The sequence below is a fragment of the Hylobates moloch genome, unplaced genomic scaffold, assembly GCF_009828535.3.
Source record: "Hylobates moloch isolate HMO894 unplaced genomic scaffold, HMol_V3 SCAFFOLD_23, whole genome shotgun sequence".
Classification (NCBI taxonomy): Eukaryota; Metazoa; Chordata; class Mammalia; order Primates; family Hylobatidae; genus Hylobates; species Hylobates moloch.
The window spans coordinates 39,822,355-39,838,239 of NW_026652298.1; the positions used below are offsets into that span (position 1 = coordinate 39,822,355).

General features: G+C 57.1%; 3 protein-coding genes, 1 long non-coding RNA gene and 3 other non-coding genes across 10 annotated transcripts; 4 read left to right on the top strand and 3 right to left on the bottom strand.

Annotated features, from left to right (window-relative positions):
* Window positions 1-4,219: 4,219 nt before the first annotated feature.
* On the top strand, window positions 4,220-6,653 carry NDUFB10 (NADH:ubiquinone oxidoreductase subunit B10). 2 transcript variants are annotated; one of them, XM_032145314.2, is made up of 4 exons: window positions 4,220-4,477; window positions 5,854-5,959; window positions 6,167-6,306; window positions 6,469-6,653. In XM_032145314.2, exons 1-4 carry the CDS (start codon window positions 4,348-4,350, stop codon window positions 6,582-6,584), a joined length of 492 nt encoding a protein of 163 aa, XP_032001205.1. In that variant the 5' UTR covers window positions 4,220-4,347; the 3' UTR covers window positions 6,585-6,653. The 2 variants fall into 2 exon arrangements, with proteins under 2 accessions (XP_032001205.1, XP_032001204.1); XM_032145313.3 differs by having other exon boundaries at window positions 4,224-4,477; window positions 5,854-5,992.
* A 74-nt stretch (window positions 6,654-6,727) lies between these two features.
* Window positions 6,728-9,498, bottom strand: RPS2 (ribosomal protein S2). The gene is made up of 7 exons (XM_058434063.1): window positions 9,481-9,498; window positions 9,124-9,303; window positions 8,951-9,040; window positions 7,824-7,931; window positions 7,411-7,584; window positions 7,172-7,331; window positions 6,728-6,945 (listed from the first exon to the last, which is right to left on the bottom strand). The coding sequence occupies exons 2-7, from the start codon at window positions 9,298-9,300 to the stop codon at window positions 6,773-6,775; spliced, it is 882 nt and encodes a 293-aa protein (XP_058290046.1). The 5' UTR covers window positions 9,301-9,303; window positions 9,481-9,498; the 3' UTR covers window positions 6,728-6,772.
* LOC116462820 (small nucleolar RNA SNORA64/SNORA10 family) lies at window positions 7,009-7,141 on the bottom strand. The gene has a single exon (XR_004246473.1). It is a non-coding gene; the product is annotated as a small nucleolar RNA SNORA64/SNORA10 family (small nucleolar RNA).
* On the bottom strand, window positions 7,648-7,781 carry LOC116462818 (small nucleolar RNA SNORA64/SNORA10 family). Its single transcript, XR_004246472.1, has one exon. It is a non-coding gene; the product is annotated as a small nucleolar RNA SNORA64/SNORA10 family (small nucleolar RNA).
* A 156-nt stretch (window positions 9,499-9,654) lies between the features above and the next one.
* LOC131382378 (uncharacterized) lies at window positions 9,655-10,182 on the top strand. Its single transcript, XR_009211803.1, has 2 exons — window positions 9,655-9,808; window positions 10,085-10,182. It is a non-coding gene; the product is annotated as an uncharacterized LOC131382378 (long non-coding RNA).
* LOC116462787 (small nucleolar RNA ACA64) lies at window positions 9,863-9,989 on the top strand. Its single transcript, XR_004246447.1, has one exon. It is a non-coding gene; the product is annotated as a small nucleolar RNA ACA64 (small nucleolar RNA).
* A 14-nt stretch (window positions 10,183-10,196) lies between the features above and the next one.
* Window positions 10,197-13,528, top strand: RNF151 (ring finger protein 151). 3 transcript variants are annotated; one of them, XM_032145310.3, is made up of 4 exons: window positions 10,197-10,378; window positions 11,842-11,987; window positions 12,289-12,385; window positions 12,980-13,528. In XM_032145310.3, the coding sequence occupies exons 1-4, from the start codon at window positions 10,349-10,351 to the stop codon at window positions 13,466-13,468; spliced, it is 762 nt and encodes a 253-aa protein (XP_032001201.1). In that variant the 5' UTR covers window positions 10,197-10,348; the 3' UTR covers window positions 13,469-13,528. The 3 variants fall into 3 exon arrangements, with proteins under 3 accessions (XP_032001201.1, XP_032001203.1, XP_058290047.1); XM_032145312.2 differs by lacking the exon at window positions 10,197-10,378 and adding an exon at window positions 11,210-11,452; XM_058434064.1 differs by lacking the exon at window positions 10,197-10,378 and adding an exon at window positions 11,435-11,452 and having other exon boundaries at window positions 11,761-11,987.
* The last annotated feature ends 2,357 nt before the right edge of the window (window positions 13,529-15,885 follow it).

Sequence of the window (15,885 nt, forward strand, 5' to 3'; positions counted from 1 at the left end):
TCCCATGCCGCTAGTCCCACCATAGCCTCTGCCCAGGTCAGCCCGGATGCTGCTGAGATGGAGTCTCACTCTGTCATCCAGGCTGGAGTCCAGTGGCTCGATCTCTGCTCACTGCAACCTGGACCTGATTTTTAAATGTATTTTGTTGTAGAGGCGGGCGTCTCACCATGTTGCCTAGGCTGGTCTGAAACTCCTGGCCTCAAGTGATTCTCCTGCCTCAGCCTCTCAAAGTGCTGAGATTACAGGCATAAGCCACAGCACCTGGCCAAATTTAAATTTTTTTTTTTTTTTTTTGAGACGAAGTCTCGCTTGGTTGCCCAGGCGGAAGTGCAGTGGCGTGATCTCGGCTCACTGCAACCTCCGCCTCCAGGGTTCATGCCTTTCTCCTGCCTCAGCCTCCCGAGTAGCTGGGACTACAGGCACCTGCCACTACGCCCGGCTGATTTTTTTTGTATTTTTAGTAGAGATGGGGTTTCACAGTGTTAGCCAGGATGGTCTCGATTTCCTGACCTCGTGATCCACCCGCCTCGGCCTCCCAAAGTGCTGCAAATTTAAATTTTGAACTTAAGTTTTGAATGTAAAGGGGGTTGAAATCTTTTTTTTTCGAGACAGGGTTTCTCTCTGGTGCCCAGGCTAAAGTGTAGTGGCACAGTAATAGCTCACTGCAGCCTCAATCTCCTGGGTTAAACAAATCTTCCTGCCTCATCCCCCAGAGTAGCTGTGACCACAGGCACTTACCACCATGCCTCACTAATTTTTGTATTGTTTATAGAGACGTGGATCTCATTATGTTGCCCAGGCTGGTCTCAAACTTCTTTTTTTTTTTTTTTTGAGACGGAGTCTCGCTCTGTCGCCCAGGCTGGAGTGCAGTGGCGCAATCTCGGCTCACTGCAAGCTCCGCCTCCCGGGTTCACGCCATTCTCCTGCCTCAGCCTCTCCGAGTAGCTGGGACTACAGGCGCCCGCCACCACGCCCGGCTAATTTTTTGTATTTTTAGTAGAGACGGGGTTTCCCGTGGTCTCGATCTCCTGACCTCATGATCCGCCCGCCTCGGCCTCCCAAAGTGCTGGGATTACAAGCGTGAGCCACCGCGCCCGGCTTGGTCTCAAACTTCTGAGCTCAAACAATCTGCCTGCCTTGGCCTCCTAGAGTGCTGGGATTACAGATGTGAGCCACTGCACCCCACAAAATCTCTTTCAATTCAAAGATTCTATGGTTGCAAAGTTCTTTTTTTTTTTGGTTTTTGTTTTGTTTTGTTTTGTTTTGAGAAGGAGTCTCACTGTGTTACCCAGGCTGGAGTTCAGTGGCACAATCTCGGCTCACTGCAACCTCCGCTTCCTGGGTTCAAGCGATCCTCCTGCCTCAGCCCCCCTAGTAGCTGGGATTATAGGTGCACACCACCATGCCCGGCTGATTTTTGTATTTTTAGTAGAGATGGGGTTTCGTCATGTTTAGTAGAGATGGGGTTTCGTCATGTTGGCCAGGCTGGTCTCAAACTCCTGACCTCAAGTGATCCACCCGCCTCGGCCTCCCAAAGTGCTGGGATTACAGGCATGAGCCACCCTGCCCAGCTGGTTGTAAAGTTCTATAGCAGTAGAATTCTAGTTTTTCAGGCCTACGACATCTCTAAGATCTGTGGCTCTTACATCAATAGATACTAACATTCTAGGCTACTAAAATGTCAAGATTGTTTGGGTCTCATGGTTCATATTCCTTTCCAAGACTTTGGCCGGGTGCGGTGGCTCACGTCTGTAATCCCAGAACTTTGGGAGGCCAAGGTGGGCAGTTCATCTAAGGTCAGGAGTTTGAGACCAGAAACATGATGAAACCCCGTCTCTACTAAAAATACAAAAAATTAGCCGGGCGTAGTGGCGGACGCCTGTAGCCTCAGCTACTCAGGAGGCTGAGGCAGGAGAATCACTTGAACCTGGGAGTCGGAGGTTGCAGTGAGCCGAGATCACCCGCTGCACTCCAGCCTGGGCGACAGAGCGAGACTCTGTCTCAAAAAAAAAAAAAAAAAGTTCATAATGTGAAGATCGAACGTTTCTGTGACTGTAGATCCTGTTGTGTCCGGAATTGGTGGGTTCTTGGTCTCACTGACTTCAAGAATGAAGCCGCAGAACCTCGCGGTGAGTGTTGCAGTTCTTAAAGGCGGCGTCTCCGGAGTTTATTTCTTCTGATGTTCGGATGTGTTCGGAGTTTCTTCCTTCTGGTAGGTTCATGCTCTCGCTGGCTCAGGAGTGAAGCTGCAGACCTTCGTGGTGAGTGTTACAGCTCTTAAGTAGGCGCGTCTGGAGTTGTTGGTTCCTCCCGGTGGGCTCGTGGTCTCGCTGGTTTCAGGAGTGAAGCTGCAGACCTTCGCCGTGAGTGTTAAGCTCATAAAGGCAGTGTGGACCCAAAGAGTGAGCAGCAGCGAGATTTATTGCAAAGAGCGAAAGAACAAAGCTTCCACAATGTGGAAGGGGACCGGAGCGGGTTGCACCTGCTGGCTCGAGCAGCCTGCTTTTATTCTTATCTGGCCCCACCCACATCCTGCTGATTGGTAGAGCCCAGTGGTCTGTTTTGACAGGGCCCTGATTGGTGCGTTTACAATCTCTGAGCTAGACACAAAGGTTCTCCACGTCTCCACTAGATTAGCTAGATACAGAGTGTCCACACAAAGGTTCTCCAAGTCCCCACCAGAGTAGCTAGATAGAGTGTCCATTGGTGCATTCACAAACCTTGAGCTAGACACAGGGTGCTGATTGGTGTATTTACAATCCCTGAGCTAGACATAAAGGTTCTCCACATCTCCACCAGACTCAGGAGCCCAGCTGGCTTCACCCAGTGGATCCCGTACCCGGGCTGCAGGTGGAGCTGCCTGCCAGTCCCGTGCCGTGCACCCGCACTCCTCAGCCCTTGGGTAGTCGATGGGACTGGGTGCCCTGGAGCAGGGGGCGGCGCTCCTCGGGGAGGCTGGGGCAGCACAGGAGCCCACGCAAGGGGGGAGGCTCAGGCATGGCAGGCTGTAGGTCCGGAGCCCTGCCCCGCGGGGAGGCAGCTAAGGCCTGGCGAGAAATCGAGCGCAGCACCGGTGGGCCGGCCTGCTGGGGGACCCAGCACACCCTCTGCAGCTGCTGGCCTGGGTGCTAAGCCCCTCATTGCCGGCGCCGGCAGGGCCGTTCAGGCGCTCCGAGTGCGGGGCCCGGAACTCGCGCTGGCCCGCAGCACACCCACCGGGAACTCGCGCTGGCCCGCAAGCACCGCGCGCAACCCGGGTTCCCGCCTGCGCTTCTCCCTCCACACCTCCCCGCAAGCTGAGGGAGCCGGCTCCGGCCTTGGCCAGCCCAGAAAGAGGCTCCCACAGTGCAGTGGCGGGCTGAAGGGCTCCTCAAGTGCTGCCAAAGTGGGAGCCCAGACAGAGGAGGCATCGAGAGCGAGCGAAGGCTGTGAGGACTGCCAGCACGCTGTCACCTCTCACTGTTTGTCTGTAGGGTTGATGGTTCTGTGTCGCTGGTCTCAGCCTCAGGACGGGACATGACCAGTGTCCCCCCTGGATACCAGCCAGGGACCGTGCCAGGTGTGGAGATTGAAGATGGGGCCAGCAGGGCCCTGCTCAGTGGAGCTGCCTAGAAGCACCAGAGTGCCCAGGGCCAGGATGGAACCATCAAAGCCGGCCAGAGGGCCCTGTGCCCAGGGTAGGTGCCTTCTCCCTATGAGCCGCCTAAGGGCAAGCCCTGCCTCCTGGCCTGCTCCCTGCCCTCCCCCAGACAGGCTCCCAAGTTCACTGGCACCAGCCAGTCCATGAGGGGCCCTGGTAGAGAGCGAGGCCCAGAGAAGTCTGTAGGGGCTAGGCAATCCAGGAAAGCTTCCTGGAGGAGTAGGGCGTTTGGAATCGCGTGTTACTTGTTCACTTTGTCGTGTGTGCTCTAACGGCCTGTGTTCTCCATCACAGTTTATCTTATTCCCTGCTGCACTCAGCACAGTGCCTGGCGCGCAGTGGGAACCGAATGACCCCCTCCTATTCCTTATGTCAGTTGCCTATTGTCTGTTTCTTTCACCGTAAGCAGGAATCTGTCCGGTTGGCGGCTGCTTCCCAGGCGCCCGGACCAGCGACCAGCATCGCGCAGGCGCTCGGCACAGACCAAGAACGGAGGCCCCACACGGGGGCGCCCTGCGGCGAGGCGGGTCCCGGCCGCGCCCGGCGGAGCCGGGGAACTACAAGTCCCATGGTGCATCGCGGCCGCCAGCGCGCAGACGCAGCCGCCCTTGGCGTCCTCTGTAGCGGGCGACCTAGGCCGCGGGACCGGGACCCAGGTACAGGCCAGGGCAGCGAGTCCGGGAGCGGAGTCCGCGCCCCTCGCCGCCATGCCGGACAGCTGGGACAAGGATGTGTACCCCGAGCCCCCGCGCCGCACGCCAGTGCTGCCCAGTCCCATCGTCTACATGATGAAGGCGTTCGACCTTATCGTGGACCGACCCGTGACCCTCGTGAGAGGTACGAGGCCCCAGCCCGGGGCTCCCTCGCCGGCCTCTGGGGACCCCTGGATCCTCCAATGCCCCCGGGGTCCCGTCTCCTTGAGACCGCCCCGTACTGCACCCTGGGGACAACCCCCCACCCCCGGAGACCCCCGAGCTCCGTCGCCTCCTTTGGCCTCCCACTGCACCCTAGACCTCACCTCCCAAGATCCCTTACTCTCCCCTGCACCCCGGGACGCCCCGCTTCTTCCCAGGACTCTTCCCTCCCTGCCGCACCCAGCGCCCACTGCCCCAGGACCCCGCACTGCTCTCCGCCCCCGCCGCCCCGGGAACCCCTCCACTGCACCGCTCACCTCAGGCCTCTCTCAAATGTCTCTCTGCCAGATGACCAAGTGTCGGGGTTATGGCCGAGATGCCCAAATTCAGCATCTCTGGAACGAACCGGGAAAATGCCCAGTTCAGGTTTTGTTTGTTTTTTTTTTTCTGAGACAGTCTCGCTCTGTTGCCCAGGCTGGAGTGCGGTGGCGCGATCTTGGCTCACTGCAACCTCTGCCCCACCTCGGGTTCAAGCCATTCTGCCTTAGCCTCCCCAGTAGCTAGGATTACAGGCGCACCACCACCACGCCCAGCTAATTTTTATATTTTTAGTAGACACGGGGTTTCACCATGTTGGCCAGGCTGGTCTCGAACTCCTGACCTCAGGTGATCCTCCCACCTTGGCCCCCCAAAGTGCTGGGATTACAGGGCTGAGCCACCGCGTCCAGCCTGGTTCAGTTCTTTTTGAACACTTGGAATGTATAGCATGCTCTGGTGGTTCTTCCATAAGAGGATGAAGTCTCTAAATCAAACCCCCAAAGATCTGGAAACCATGCAACAGCAGACCCAGTTCCCTCTCTTTTGTACCAGTCGTAGAGCGTGTCTGTCCTATGTGTCTGGATGTTCGAGCTCTCTTTTTAGCTCGTTCATTTCCCAGTGAGGAAGCTGAGGCCGTAAGGTGGTAAGTTCTGCTTGCTGGAGGATCCCTGTTGGAACCTCTTTGCGCACCCAGCGGGGTCCCTGTGCAGCTGGGGGAGGTGCACTGGCAGAGCTGCGTCCCAGTTAGTGCCGTCTGTGAGAAGCAGCTGCCTGTAGGCTTGTGTGGGGGACAGAGTAAGGTAACGCATGTGGTACTCTGAGGATGATGCCTGGTACACGGGAGCTCTCCATCAGCTGTAGCCTAGGCCTTCACAGGCCTGCCTGGCCGGCCACATCTCTTAGACGAATTGCGTGTTTTCTAAACGCTGTAACACTCAGGAAGTTCTCCTCCCTCCCCTCCAAAGGGCTTATGAGAAATAAGAAAGCTAAAAGCCTGTCCCAACCGATGAGGCGTTTGAGTCTGTGGTTTTGTCTTTGCAGAATTTATAGAGCGGCAGCACGCAAAGAACAGGTATTACTACTACCACCGGCAGTACCGCCGCGTGCCGGACATCACTGAGTGCAAGGAGGACGACATCTTGTGCATGTATGAAGCCGAAATGCAGTGGCGGAGGGACTAGTACGTGAGCCATGCTGGGCCACCACTCCCTGGGGTGCCACAGGGTGGCATGCCCCGATCTTAGGGGTGACATGGGAGGAGCCAGACCCCAGGGCTCTTGCTTTCAATTGTTGTCACGGGGTACAGGGAAAGGATTCCTTGTCATTAGCCTCTCTTGCTCCTTTTCTCCCCCAGCAAAGTCGACCAAGAAATTATCAACATTATGCAGGATCGGCTCAAGGCCTGTCAGCAGAGGGAAGGCCATAACTACCAGCAGAACTGTACCAAGGAAATGGAGCAGTTCACCCAGGTGGCCAAGGCCTACCAGGACCGCTGTGCGTGCCCCACCCCCCTGCCCAACCTCCCCCATCCTTCTGAGGCCTGGGGGCTAGAACCATCGTGAATCTTCCCTCCCCTCCCTTCTGCTCACTTGACTTTGCCCCCTTTGCATGTAGCAGAGGCCTCGGTTCCCAGCTTGTTTCCATTGCTTTCCCCAGATCAGGACCTGGGGGCCTACTATTCTGCCAGGAAGTGCCTGGCCAAACAGAAGCAGAGGATGCTGCAAGAGAGGAAAGCTGCAAGAGAGGCTGCCGCTGCCGCTGCCACCTCCTGAAGCAGCTGTGGGTGCCCCTACTGTGTGGCTCTGTATGACTGTTGCTGAAACATAAAGCCCTGCAACCTGCCTGTGTGTCTGGTGTGATCTATTGGCCCCACACCCCAGATTCAAACCACCAACCATGCAGGACACAGGAAAAAAACAGTAACACGCTTAATTCACTTTATTTTTCTTGTATAAAAACCCTATGTTGTAGCCACAGCTGGAGCCTGGGTCCGCTGCACGGAGACTCTGGTGTGGGTCTTGACGAGGTGGTCAGTGAATTCCTGATAGGGAGACTTGGTAAATACAGTCTCCTTCCAGAGGTCGGGGGTCAGGTAGCTGTAGGTCTTAGAAATGGCATCAAAGGTGGCCTTGGCTGCACAACAAAAGAACCCCAGGAGGGTCAGTGGTGTGCTTGTGGCAAGTCCCCCAACCCAAAAATTGTCGCACTCCTAGGAACAGAGAGGCCATTCTGGGCGGGTCTGTCGTGCATCAGGAGAGCCTTTCTCTGCCTCCCTGAAAACACGCCAAGCACACACTGGACCCGTGTGGTTAAGCGGAGCTGAGAGACCATGGCTATACCCCATGTGTGTACCACCTACCGAAGTTGCCCAGGGTGGCAGTGCAGCCTCGCGCTGAGGTGTAGCAGTCATCGATACCAGCCATCATGAGCAGCTTCTTAGGCACAGGTGCGGAGACGATGCCAGTGCCCCTGGGTGCAGGGATGAGGCGCACCAGCACAGAGCCACAGCGGCCTGTCACCTGGTGAGGGGAGGAGTCAGGAGACGGGGGCCTGAGGGAGCCTGCCCCACAGCAGGCCCATCACCTGCCACCAGCCTACCTTGCAAGGGACGGTGTGGGGCTTGCCGATCTTGTTCCCCCAGTAGCCTCTGCGCACGGGGACAATGGAGAGCTTGGCCAGGATGATGGCCCCACGGATGGCGGTGGCCACCTCCTTGGAGCACTTAACACCCAGACCGACGTGACCATTGTAGTCCCCGATAGCAACAAACGCCTGTGAAGAGATGCGTGTGAGGCAGCTGCTGGCCCTACACCCAATCACTGCCCACCGCCCAGGGCCTGTTGTGCCCCTCAAGGAAAGAGAGGCCACAGTAAGGCCCATCCGAGGTCCCGAGGAGATCTTTTCTCTCTCTCCCCATTACGAAAGTCACACGGGTGAAGCCAAGTGCAACTATGCAGAGCCGAGAGAGTCCCAGCAAGCCCAGCGCAGCCCCCTCCAGGACAGCCGGGTACCTTGAACCTGGTGCGCTGGCCGGCACGGGTCTGCTTCTGCACTGGCATAATCTTCAAAACCTCATCCTTGAGAGAGGCCCCCAGGAAAAAGTCAATGATCTCTGATTCCTGAAACAAGAGAATTACAGGGAGAGCATTAAAGAAAAACTTAATATAACACCATTATGCTATTCAAGAACCAAAATCATGACCGGGGGCGGTGGCTCAGGCCTGTAATCCCAGCACTTTGGGAGGCTGAGGTGGGCGGATCACAAGGTCAGGAGTTCGAGACCAGCCTGGCCCACATGGTGAAACCCCACCTCTATTAAACATACAAAAAATTAGCCGGGCATGGTGGAGTGCGCCTGTAACCCCAGCTATTTAGGGGGCTGAGGCAGGAGAATCGCTTGAACCTGGGAGGCGGAGGTTGCAGTGAGCCGAGATCGCGCCAGCCTAGGCGACAGGGCGAAACTCCGCACCACCCCCCCGCCCCCGAAAAAAAAAACCGAAGTCATGGACCCCCTCACCTGGCTTCCCCCCATCTGTCCCCTTCGTTTTGTTTTTGGAGGCTTGTATGTAAGGTTACCATATTTCTGCATCTCAATCATTTTTTCCTATTTGCCCTTTTCCTTGTTTCGTGAGATGTGGCTTTCCACTCACGTTTCCTTTTGTTTTGTCCAGCTTTAGCCTAGCCATGGCCACCGTACCGTGCTAGGGCGAACGCTCACATGACAAATATGCCATTAGCCTTTCCCCACTGCACCCGCTGGACGCAGATGACAGCTGTCCGGTACACGCAGACTATGACAGTTTGCTAACCCTTACAGTGTCCTCCCACAACCTGAACTTCATCATCCTCTCGGATGGCATGAACCGAGCGCTGCTTCTCTTTCAGTTCTTTGGAAATGAATTCGCTGCGAATGTGGCAAGATGCGCTGAAATGCCTTTTGTGGCTCTGGCTTCGCTCAGGTATCCATCCAACCTCTAAGTGGAATCCTCTCCTCAGCCAGCCCGCAACACAACCTCAACCTCTCAAACGAGACGCTGGGCCCTTTAATGCGGGTCAATGGCAGATGCTAACCCTCCAACCCCAGCCCAAATGACTCCGGGGTCGCACTTGCTCAACGCCCCCAACGACCGACGCGTACCTTAATGGGCAGGGAGAAGAGATAGATCTCCTCCAGGGACTTGATCTTCATGTCCTTGACCAAGCGGCCCAACTTGGTGACGGGCATCCACTAGAGGGAGAAAAGGCGCGAGTGACCAGGGCTACTCTCCGGCGCCGCCCACGGGCCCGACCCCGAGCGTGGCTGATACCTACCTCCTTATCCTCGGCCTTGCCTCCGCGAGCTCCGCGGCCTCGGCCCCGGCCCCGTCCACGGCCGCGACCCCGGCCCCGGATGCCACTGCCGAAACCTCCGCGGAAGCCACCACGGTTCCCCAACCCAGGGCCACCAGGGCCTCCGGGCCCCCCCGCTGCACCGGCGTCATCCGCCATTTGCTGGAAAAAGCAACAAGATGGAACCAGTCAGTGGGGCCTAGGCACCTGGCAGCCCCCCGCGAGACCCAGACGAGGACTCCGGCCCAGCAGCGCGGACTCGGGAGCCTAGACCCGACCCGATGTCCGCGGATTCCCGCCGCCCACGCCGAGGCCGCAGCAGCCACCAGCAGCACTCACGTGTTTTTTCGGAAAAGAAGAGCGAGGCCTCCTGGGAAGTAGCTTTTATAGCACGCCAAGAGTCGCGAGATCTCCGCAGCCCCGCCCCAGGCGGGAGCGTGCCAAGCTCCTATAAGATAACCTGTGATTGGCTCCGCGGTGCCCCGCCCTCACCGGGCTCTGAGTGCCCTTGTCCGTCCGGTCCCAGCCGCGGCCCGGGAATCTACGTCACCCGAAAAGCGACTATAAACGCCGGCGCCTCCGTCCCCAGCCGCGGCTCGGGAGTCTACGTCACCGGAAGAGCGGCTATAAATTCCCGCGCCTCCGTTGCGCCCTCCTCTTCACTCAGGTAGGTCCGGCCGCGTTGACCGCTGGTATCCCGCCGGTGGTCTTCGAGACCGGCGTTGGTTGAAAATCACCCCCGGCTTTGGCCGTGGCCGCGGGTGAGATTCGGCGCCCAGAGCCTCCGGGGGCCTCAGCTCACCGCGCGCTGCCCCATGTGCGGCGGTGAAACCCAGGCCCCGACAGGCGCCGCGGCCTGCCCCCCGGGTGCGGCCGCTCTCGAAGTCTGGCCCCTGACTCCTGACCCCGACTGCATACTCCTAACCCTGTTTTTTCTCCGCAGGACACTGGTCCTCCCACGCCTGAGACCGACGTCGCCAGGACCGCGGGGTCGGGGGAACTTGGCTGTCCCCCGTCTTTCAAATAAAGCTGTTTGTCTAACTCACTGCGTGCGGGTGTTCTTGGGGCCCCGACCCGCCTATCAGCATCTGTTCACGCTGTGGCGGGGAGAACCCTAGAGAGATGCCTCCTCTTCTTTCCTGGCCATCCCAAGTCCGACGCCTCTTAAGTGGCGGAGCCAGATTGGGAACAGTCTTGTGGCCACGCCATGCGCGCCTCAGGTGAACTACACTGGCAGGTAAAGTGCCCTGGGCGCCAGGTGGGGCTAGCAGAGCACTAGCAAGGATGGGAAGCTCAGAGGCTTCCAGTGGCTTCCTTGTGAGACCAGGTGAGATTCTAAAGGATTTGACCAACTAGGCCTAGATGAACTCAGCCCCCGTGCCGCTAGGCTGGAGTGGATCAGACACCTGGTTTGGGAGGCTGGGCCCCCTGCTCTGCTCCACTACCGTGGAGCAAGCACCTGAGTATCAGATCCTAAGTGAAGACCCCCAGTGGGTCAATGCCTAAAGCCCCTAAGCCTTAGGAGCTCCAGCCACCTGGGCCGCACTGTTGGAGAGAAGAGGGTGGCAATCCCTGTGATCCCACTGAAGCCCTGGCCTGGGGGAAACAGCTCCATGAAGCTTGGTTCTGACCCAGTGCTTCTGGGGAAACGCTGTCAGCCACGTTCAAGCCCCGGGCGCTTCGTAGAGCTATCTCAGGTCAGGAGCTGCCCTTTTTTTTTTTTTTTTTTTTTTGAGACGGAGTCTCGCTGTCGCCCAGGCTGGAGTGCAGTGGCACCATCAGCTTACTACAACTTCCGCCTCCCGAGTTCAAGCAATTCTACCTCAGCCTCCCAAGTAGCAGGGACTACAAGCACCTGCCACCACACTTGGCTAATTTTCTTGTATTTTTCGTAGCGTTGGGGTTTCACCATGTTGGCCAGGCTGGTTCGAACTCCTGACTTCAAGTGATCTACCCGCCTCGGCCTCCCAAAGTGTTAGGCTTACAGGCACCTAGCCCTGTGGCTTTTTTTTTTTTTTAAGAGGTGGGTTCTCACTGAGTTGCCCAGGCTGGTCTCCTGGGCTCAAGTGATCCTCCTGCCTTGGCCTCCCAAACTGCTGGGATTACAGGTGTGAGCCACCGCGCCTGGCTACCTGTGATCCTTCAGAGAAGGGGACAAGGGCTGGGCTGTATGGGGTCTCTGGGTCCTGAACCAGGGTTGTGATTGGCTTGAGCTGGACAGTGCTATTGTGATGTCAGCCCACACCCACTGTGAAATGCAGGCTCCTGAGCTCTGGGGGCCTATGGAGCTGCTGTCTAGACACAGATCATGGTGAGCCTGGGGCCCTCTTGCGTCCAGCCCTGAGATGTGTGCCCAACTCCAGAAACCTGCCCAGTTGTCCAGGGATCGACCCCACTCCACTCGGAAAGGGTGGGCAATGGGTTGCAGACCCCCATGTGGTACAAGGAAACCTTCTGGAAGGCTCTGGCTAGGTCTAATTCCAGGCTAAGGCCCCTGTCTCTAGCCAGGGATTAGTGGTCCTGGGGTGGGGGGCCCTAACCCCCACAGCTGCCCCCTCAAAGTGGGTGCTGAGCCAGCCCCTCTACTTGAAGTTCTGTGGCCCACCTCCCCGCCCAAAGCTTGCTGGGCTCTCTTGCTGGGTATGTGGACCAGGGACTGGATCACTGTCCCTGACAGGTCCTGACACCTGGTCTTTGCAGAGCGGCGGGTATGATCTCAACCTCTTCGCCAGCCCTCCTGACAGCAACTTCGTGTGCTCCGTCTGCCATGGGGTTCTCAAGAGGCCAGCAAGGTTGCCATGCAGCCACATCTTCTGCAAAAAGTGCATCCTCCAGTGGCTAGCCAGGTGCCACCGGGTACCCAAGGGGCTGGGAGGGCAGGAGTGAGACTGGGGGCCATTGCTGTGGCCCAGAACAGAGGGGAAGGTCAGCCAAAAGACTCAGCCACCAAATCTCCCTAAACTAAAATGTGTGTACCCTCAGTAGCGTCTGCAGACCCTGGCCCCAGCCTCAGAGCTGAGAGCACCCTGTAATATGCCCTAATGCCTCCTCCAGCTGATGAAGGGACCACCTGGGTCACCGAGTGAGGGCTTGACCAGGGCTCCCTTCCCACTCCCAACACTCACCCCTACTCATGCCTCCTTCCAGACAAAAGACCTGTCCGTGCTGTAGGAAAGAGGTGAAAAGGAAAAAGATCGTCCACATGAATAAACTCCGGAAAGCCATTGGCCGCCTGGAAGTCAAGGTAGCTCAAAGTACCCACTCCCCCGACCCTCAACCCTTCTCACCCTTGTAGGGGTGGGGCAGGGCCAGGAGAGAGGGCAGGAGAATCCCATCTTCAGAGAGAAACAAGTGCAGCCTTGGGACGACCAGATATAGCTGAGTTTGAATCGTGGCTCTACTGCTTAGTTGCTGTGTGACTTTCAGCAAGTCACCTAACTTTTCTGAGCCCCTGGGGTCTCAGCTGTAAAATGGAGATTATAGAGGATTTTTAGAGGATCAACTGCCTGGTGTGCTGGCCACTATTCTCTAGTCTGCTAGTTTTACAGATGGGCAAACTGAAGTTAAAAAGGAAAGCCTGGCATCCATACCACTCACCAGACCAACCCAACTGTGTACCTTCCAGTTCCTCAAGACTCAGGCCTCACCCCCTCCCCTGGAACTTCTAGCTTCTTCCCACTTCCAGGCATTTGCCCCAGTGTTCTCTCCACCAACTCACCGGAGTCAGAAAAGCGTGGGAGTCTCCTGGTTCCCTGGTTCCTGGTGAATGGAAAGCCAGGGGTAGGGGATTCCGTGGGTGTCCTACCCGGTTTCTTCACACGTTCTCCTTCACCCTCAGTGCAAGAACGCCGACGCTGGCTGCATAGTGACGTGCCCCCTGGCCCATCGCAAGGGGCACCAGGACTCATGCCCCTTTGAGCTAATGGCCTGCCCCAACGAGGGCTGCACCTCGCAGGTGCCGCGTGGGACCCTGGCAGAGCACCGGCAGCATTGCCAGCAAGGGTCCCAGCAGCGCTGCCCCCTGGGCTGCGGGGCCACCCTGGACCCAGCCGAGCGCGCTCGCCACAACTGCTACCAGGAGCTGCACAATGCCTGGAGCACGCGCCAGGAGCACAATCGGACCCTGATGCTGTGCCTCCTGCGGCGCGTGCGCTGGCTGCACCAAGCCACCAGCGTCGTTCACAGAGAGCTGGCGGAGCTCAGCAACTTCCTGGAGGAAGACACCGCTCTGCTGGAGGGCGCCCCACAGGAGGCCGAAGCCGTCCCCGAAGGCAACGTGGGGGCTGAGGTGGTGGGGGAGCCCAGGGCCAACGTACCTTGTAAATAGGTCAATAAAAGCGGAGCCCAGGCCTGCCTGCCTCTGTGCCTGCGGCCCTCACAACTGTCACCGGTGCATCCCTGCCGCCCTCTCCAGGCATTTGCCTGCTCTCTTTCATCTTTTCTTTTTTAAAGGAAGGAGCCCGGGTGCTGGTGGCTCACGCCTGTAATCCCAGCACTTTGGGAGGCCGAGGTGGGCGAATCACGAGGTCGGCAGATCGAGACCAACCTGACCAACATGGCAAAACCCCGTCTCTACTAAAAATACAAAAATTAGCTGGAGGCAGTGGCGGGCACCTGTAGTCCCAGCTACTCGGGAGGCTGAGGCAGGAGAATGGTGTGAACCCGGGAGGTGGAGGCTGCAGTGAGCCAAGATCACACCACTTCACTCTAGCCTGGGCGACAAGAGTGAGACTCCGTCTCATAAAAATAAGTCAATAAATAGGCCAGGCACGGTGGCTCCCGCCTATAATCCCAGCACTTTGGGAGGCCAAGGCAGGTGGATCATGAGGTCAGGAGATCAAGACCATCTTGGCTAACACGGTGAAATTCCATCTTTACTAAAAATACAAAAAATTAGCCAGGCATGGTGGCAGGCGCCTGTAGTCCCAGCTACTCGCGAGGCTGAGGCAGGAGAATGGTGTGAACCTGGGAGGCGGAGCTTGCAGTGAGCAGAGATCATGCCACTGCATTCCAGCCTGGGCAACAGAGCGAGACTCCCGTCTCAAAAATAAATAAATAAAGGGAATACAAGAATGGCTACTCCATAGACAGAATAGCCTTTTCTTCTTTTTTGAGACTGGGTCTTGCTCTGGCACCGAGACTGGAGTGCAGTGACCTTATTACGGCTCACTGCAGCCTCAACCTCCCTGGGCTCAAGCAATCCTCCCACCTCAGCCTCCTGAGTAGCTGGGACTACAGGCATGCATCACGACTGCCGGCTAATTTTTGTGTTTATTTTAGAGACGAGGTGTCACTCTGTTATCCACACTGGTCTCAAACTTCTGGGCTCAAGTGATCCTCCTGCCTCTGCCCCCCAAAATGTTGGGATCACAGATGTGAGCCACCGCAATGGCCTACTTTGTTTCCCTCAAATATCTCTCCTCTCAGAGCTTTTCCCTGATCATACTTCTCAGTTCTCCTTCCCAGTTACTTTTGTTTTTTCATTTTTTTTCTTTTCTAATTTTTGAGATAGGATCTCTGTTGCCCAGGCTGGAATGCAGAGGCCCAATCACAGCTCACTACAAACTCAGCCTCCCAGGCTCAAGCAGCCCTCTCACCTCAGCCTCCAGAGTAGCTGGGACCACAGGCACACCATCACCCCTACTAAATTTTCCGTGTGTGTGTGTGTGTGTGTGTGTGTATGTGTGTGGAGACGGGGTCTTGCCATGATGCCCAGACTGGCCCAGTTCCTTTTTACAAAGTGGTTGTTTGTTGTGAGAAACTTTCTTGCTCTATCGCCCAGGCTGGAGTGCAGTGACATTGCCATCTCGGCTCACTGCAACCTCCGCCTTCCGGGTTCAAGCAATTCTCCTACCTCAGCCTCCCGAGTAGCTGGGATTACAGGCGCCTGCCACCACGCCAGGCTAATTTTTGTACTTTTAGCAGAGACGGGGTTTCACCATGCTGGTCAGGCTGGTCTCGAACTCCTGACCTCATGATCCACCGGCCTCGGCCACCCAAAGTGCTAGGATTACAGGCGTGAGCCATCGCGCCTGGCCTGGCTGTTACTTTCTACGAGCTTCAGAGCCAGTAGCACAAACGGCTCAAAAGCTTGAACTCAGAGTAAAAGCCAACTCCTCGCCACGGCACACAGGCAACTGCATGCCCTCTGCCCTCTGCACCCACTCCCTGCAGCCACCCGGCTTGTTGCTACTCAACGCTTGGCACCCCCAGTCCCGGGCCTGTGCCCTGGCCGTTCTCAACACCATTCGTTCCACAGGGCTCCCTGCTTCGCGAACTTGTGTCTGCTCAGGCGTCACCTTCTCGATACAGTCTCCTCCTTCCTCCCTTCCGCTCCCTCCCTTCTGTTTTTTCTTTTCCTTTTTTTTTTTTCTGAGATGGAGTCTCACACTGTCACCCAGGCTGGAGTGCAGTGGCACAATCTCAGCTCACTGCAGCCTCCGCCTCCGGGGTTCAAGCGATTCTCCTGTCTCAGCCTCCCAAGTAGCTGGGATTACAGGCATGTGCCACCACGCTCAGCTAATTTTTTTTTTCTATTTTTGTAGAGACGAGGTTTCTCCACGTTGGTCATGCTGGTCTCCAACTTCCGACCTTAGGTGATCCACCCGCCTCGGCCTCCCAAAGTGCTGGGATTACAGGCGTGAGCCACCGCGCTCAGCAACTATCACTCCTCGCCAGTTCTGTTTCTTCTCTGGTGTCTGCCAAGTGCCGATTACAGTGCTTTGCACACACAAGGTGCTCAAT

Excerpts from the sequence above, each read along its gene's own strand:
- RPS2 (XM_058434063.1), bottom strand. The coding sequence starts at position 9,300 with ATGGCGGATGACGCCGGTGCAGCGGGGGGGCCCGGAGGCCCTGGTGGC. Across the intron at positions 7,932-8,950 it reads TCTTCTCCCTGCCCATTAAG|GAATCAGAGATCATTGACTT; the intron begins GTACGCGTCGGT and ends CTCTTGTTTCAG. Across the intron at positions 7,332-7,410 it reads CCCACACCGTCCCTTGCAAG|GTGACAGGCCGCTGTGGCTC; the intron begins GTAGGCTGGTGG and ends TCCCCTCACCAG.
- RNF151 (XM_058434064.1), top strand. Across the intron at positions 11,988-12,288 it reads ATCCTCCAGTGGCTAGCCAG|ACAAAAGACCTGTCCGTGCT; the intron begins GTGCCACCGGGT and ends GCCTCCTTCCAG. Across the intron at positions 12,386-12,979 it reads TTGGCCGCCTGGAAGTCAAG|TGCAAGAACGCCGACGCTGG; the intron begins GTAGCTCAAAGT and ends CTTCACCCTCAG.
- NDUFB10 (XM_032145313.3), top strand. The coding sequence starts at position 4,348 with ATGCCGGACAGCTGGGACAAGGATGTGTACCCCGAGCCCCCGCGCCGC. Across the intron at positions 4,478-5,853 it reads ACCCGTGACCCTCGTGAGAG|AATTTATAGAGCGGCAGCAC; the intron begins GTACGAGGCCCC and ends TTGTCTTTGCAG. Across the intron at positions 5,993-6,166 it reads ATGCAGTGGCGGAGGGACTA|CAAAGTCGACCAAGAAATTA; the intron begins GTACGTGAGCCA and ends TTTCTCCCCCAG.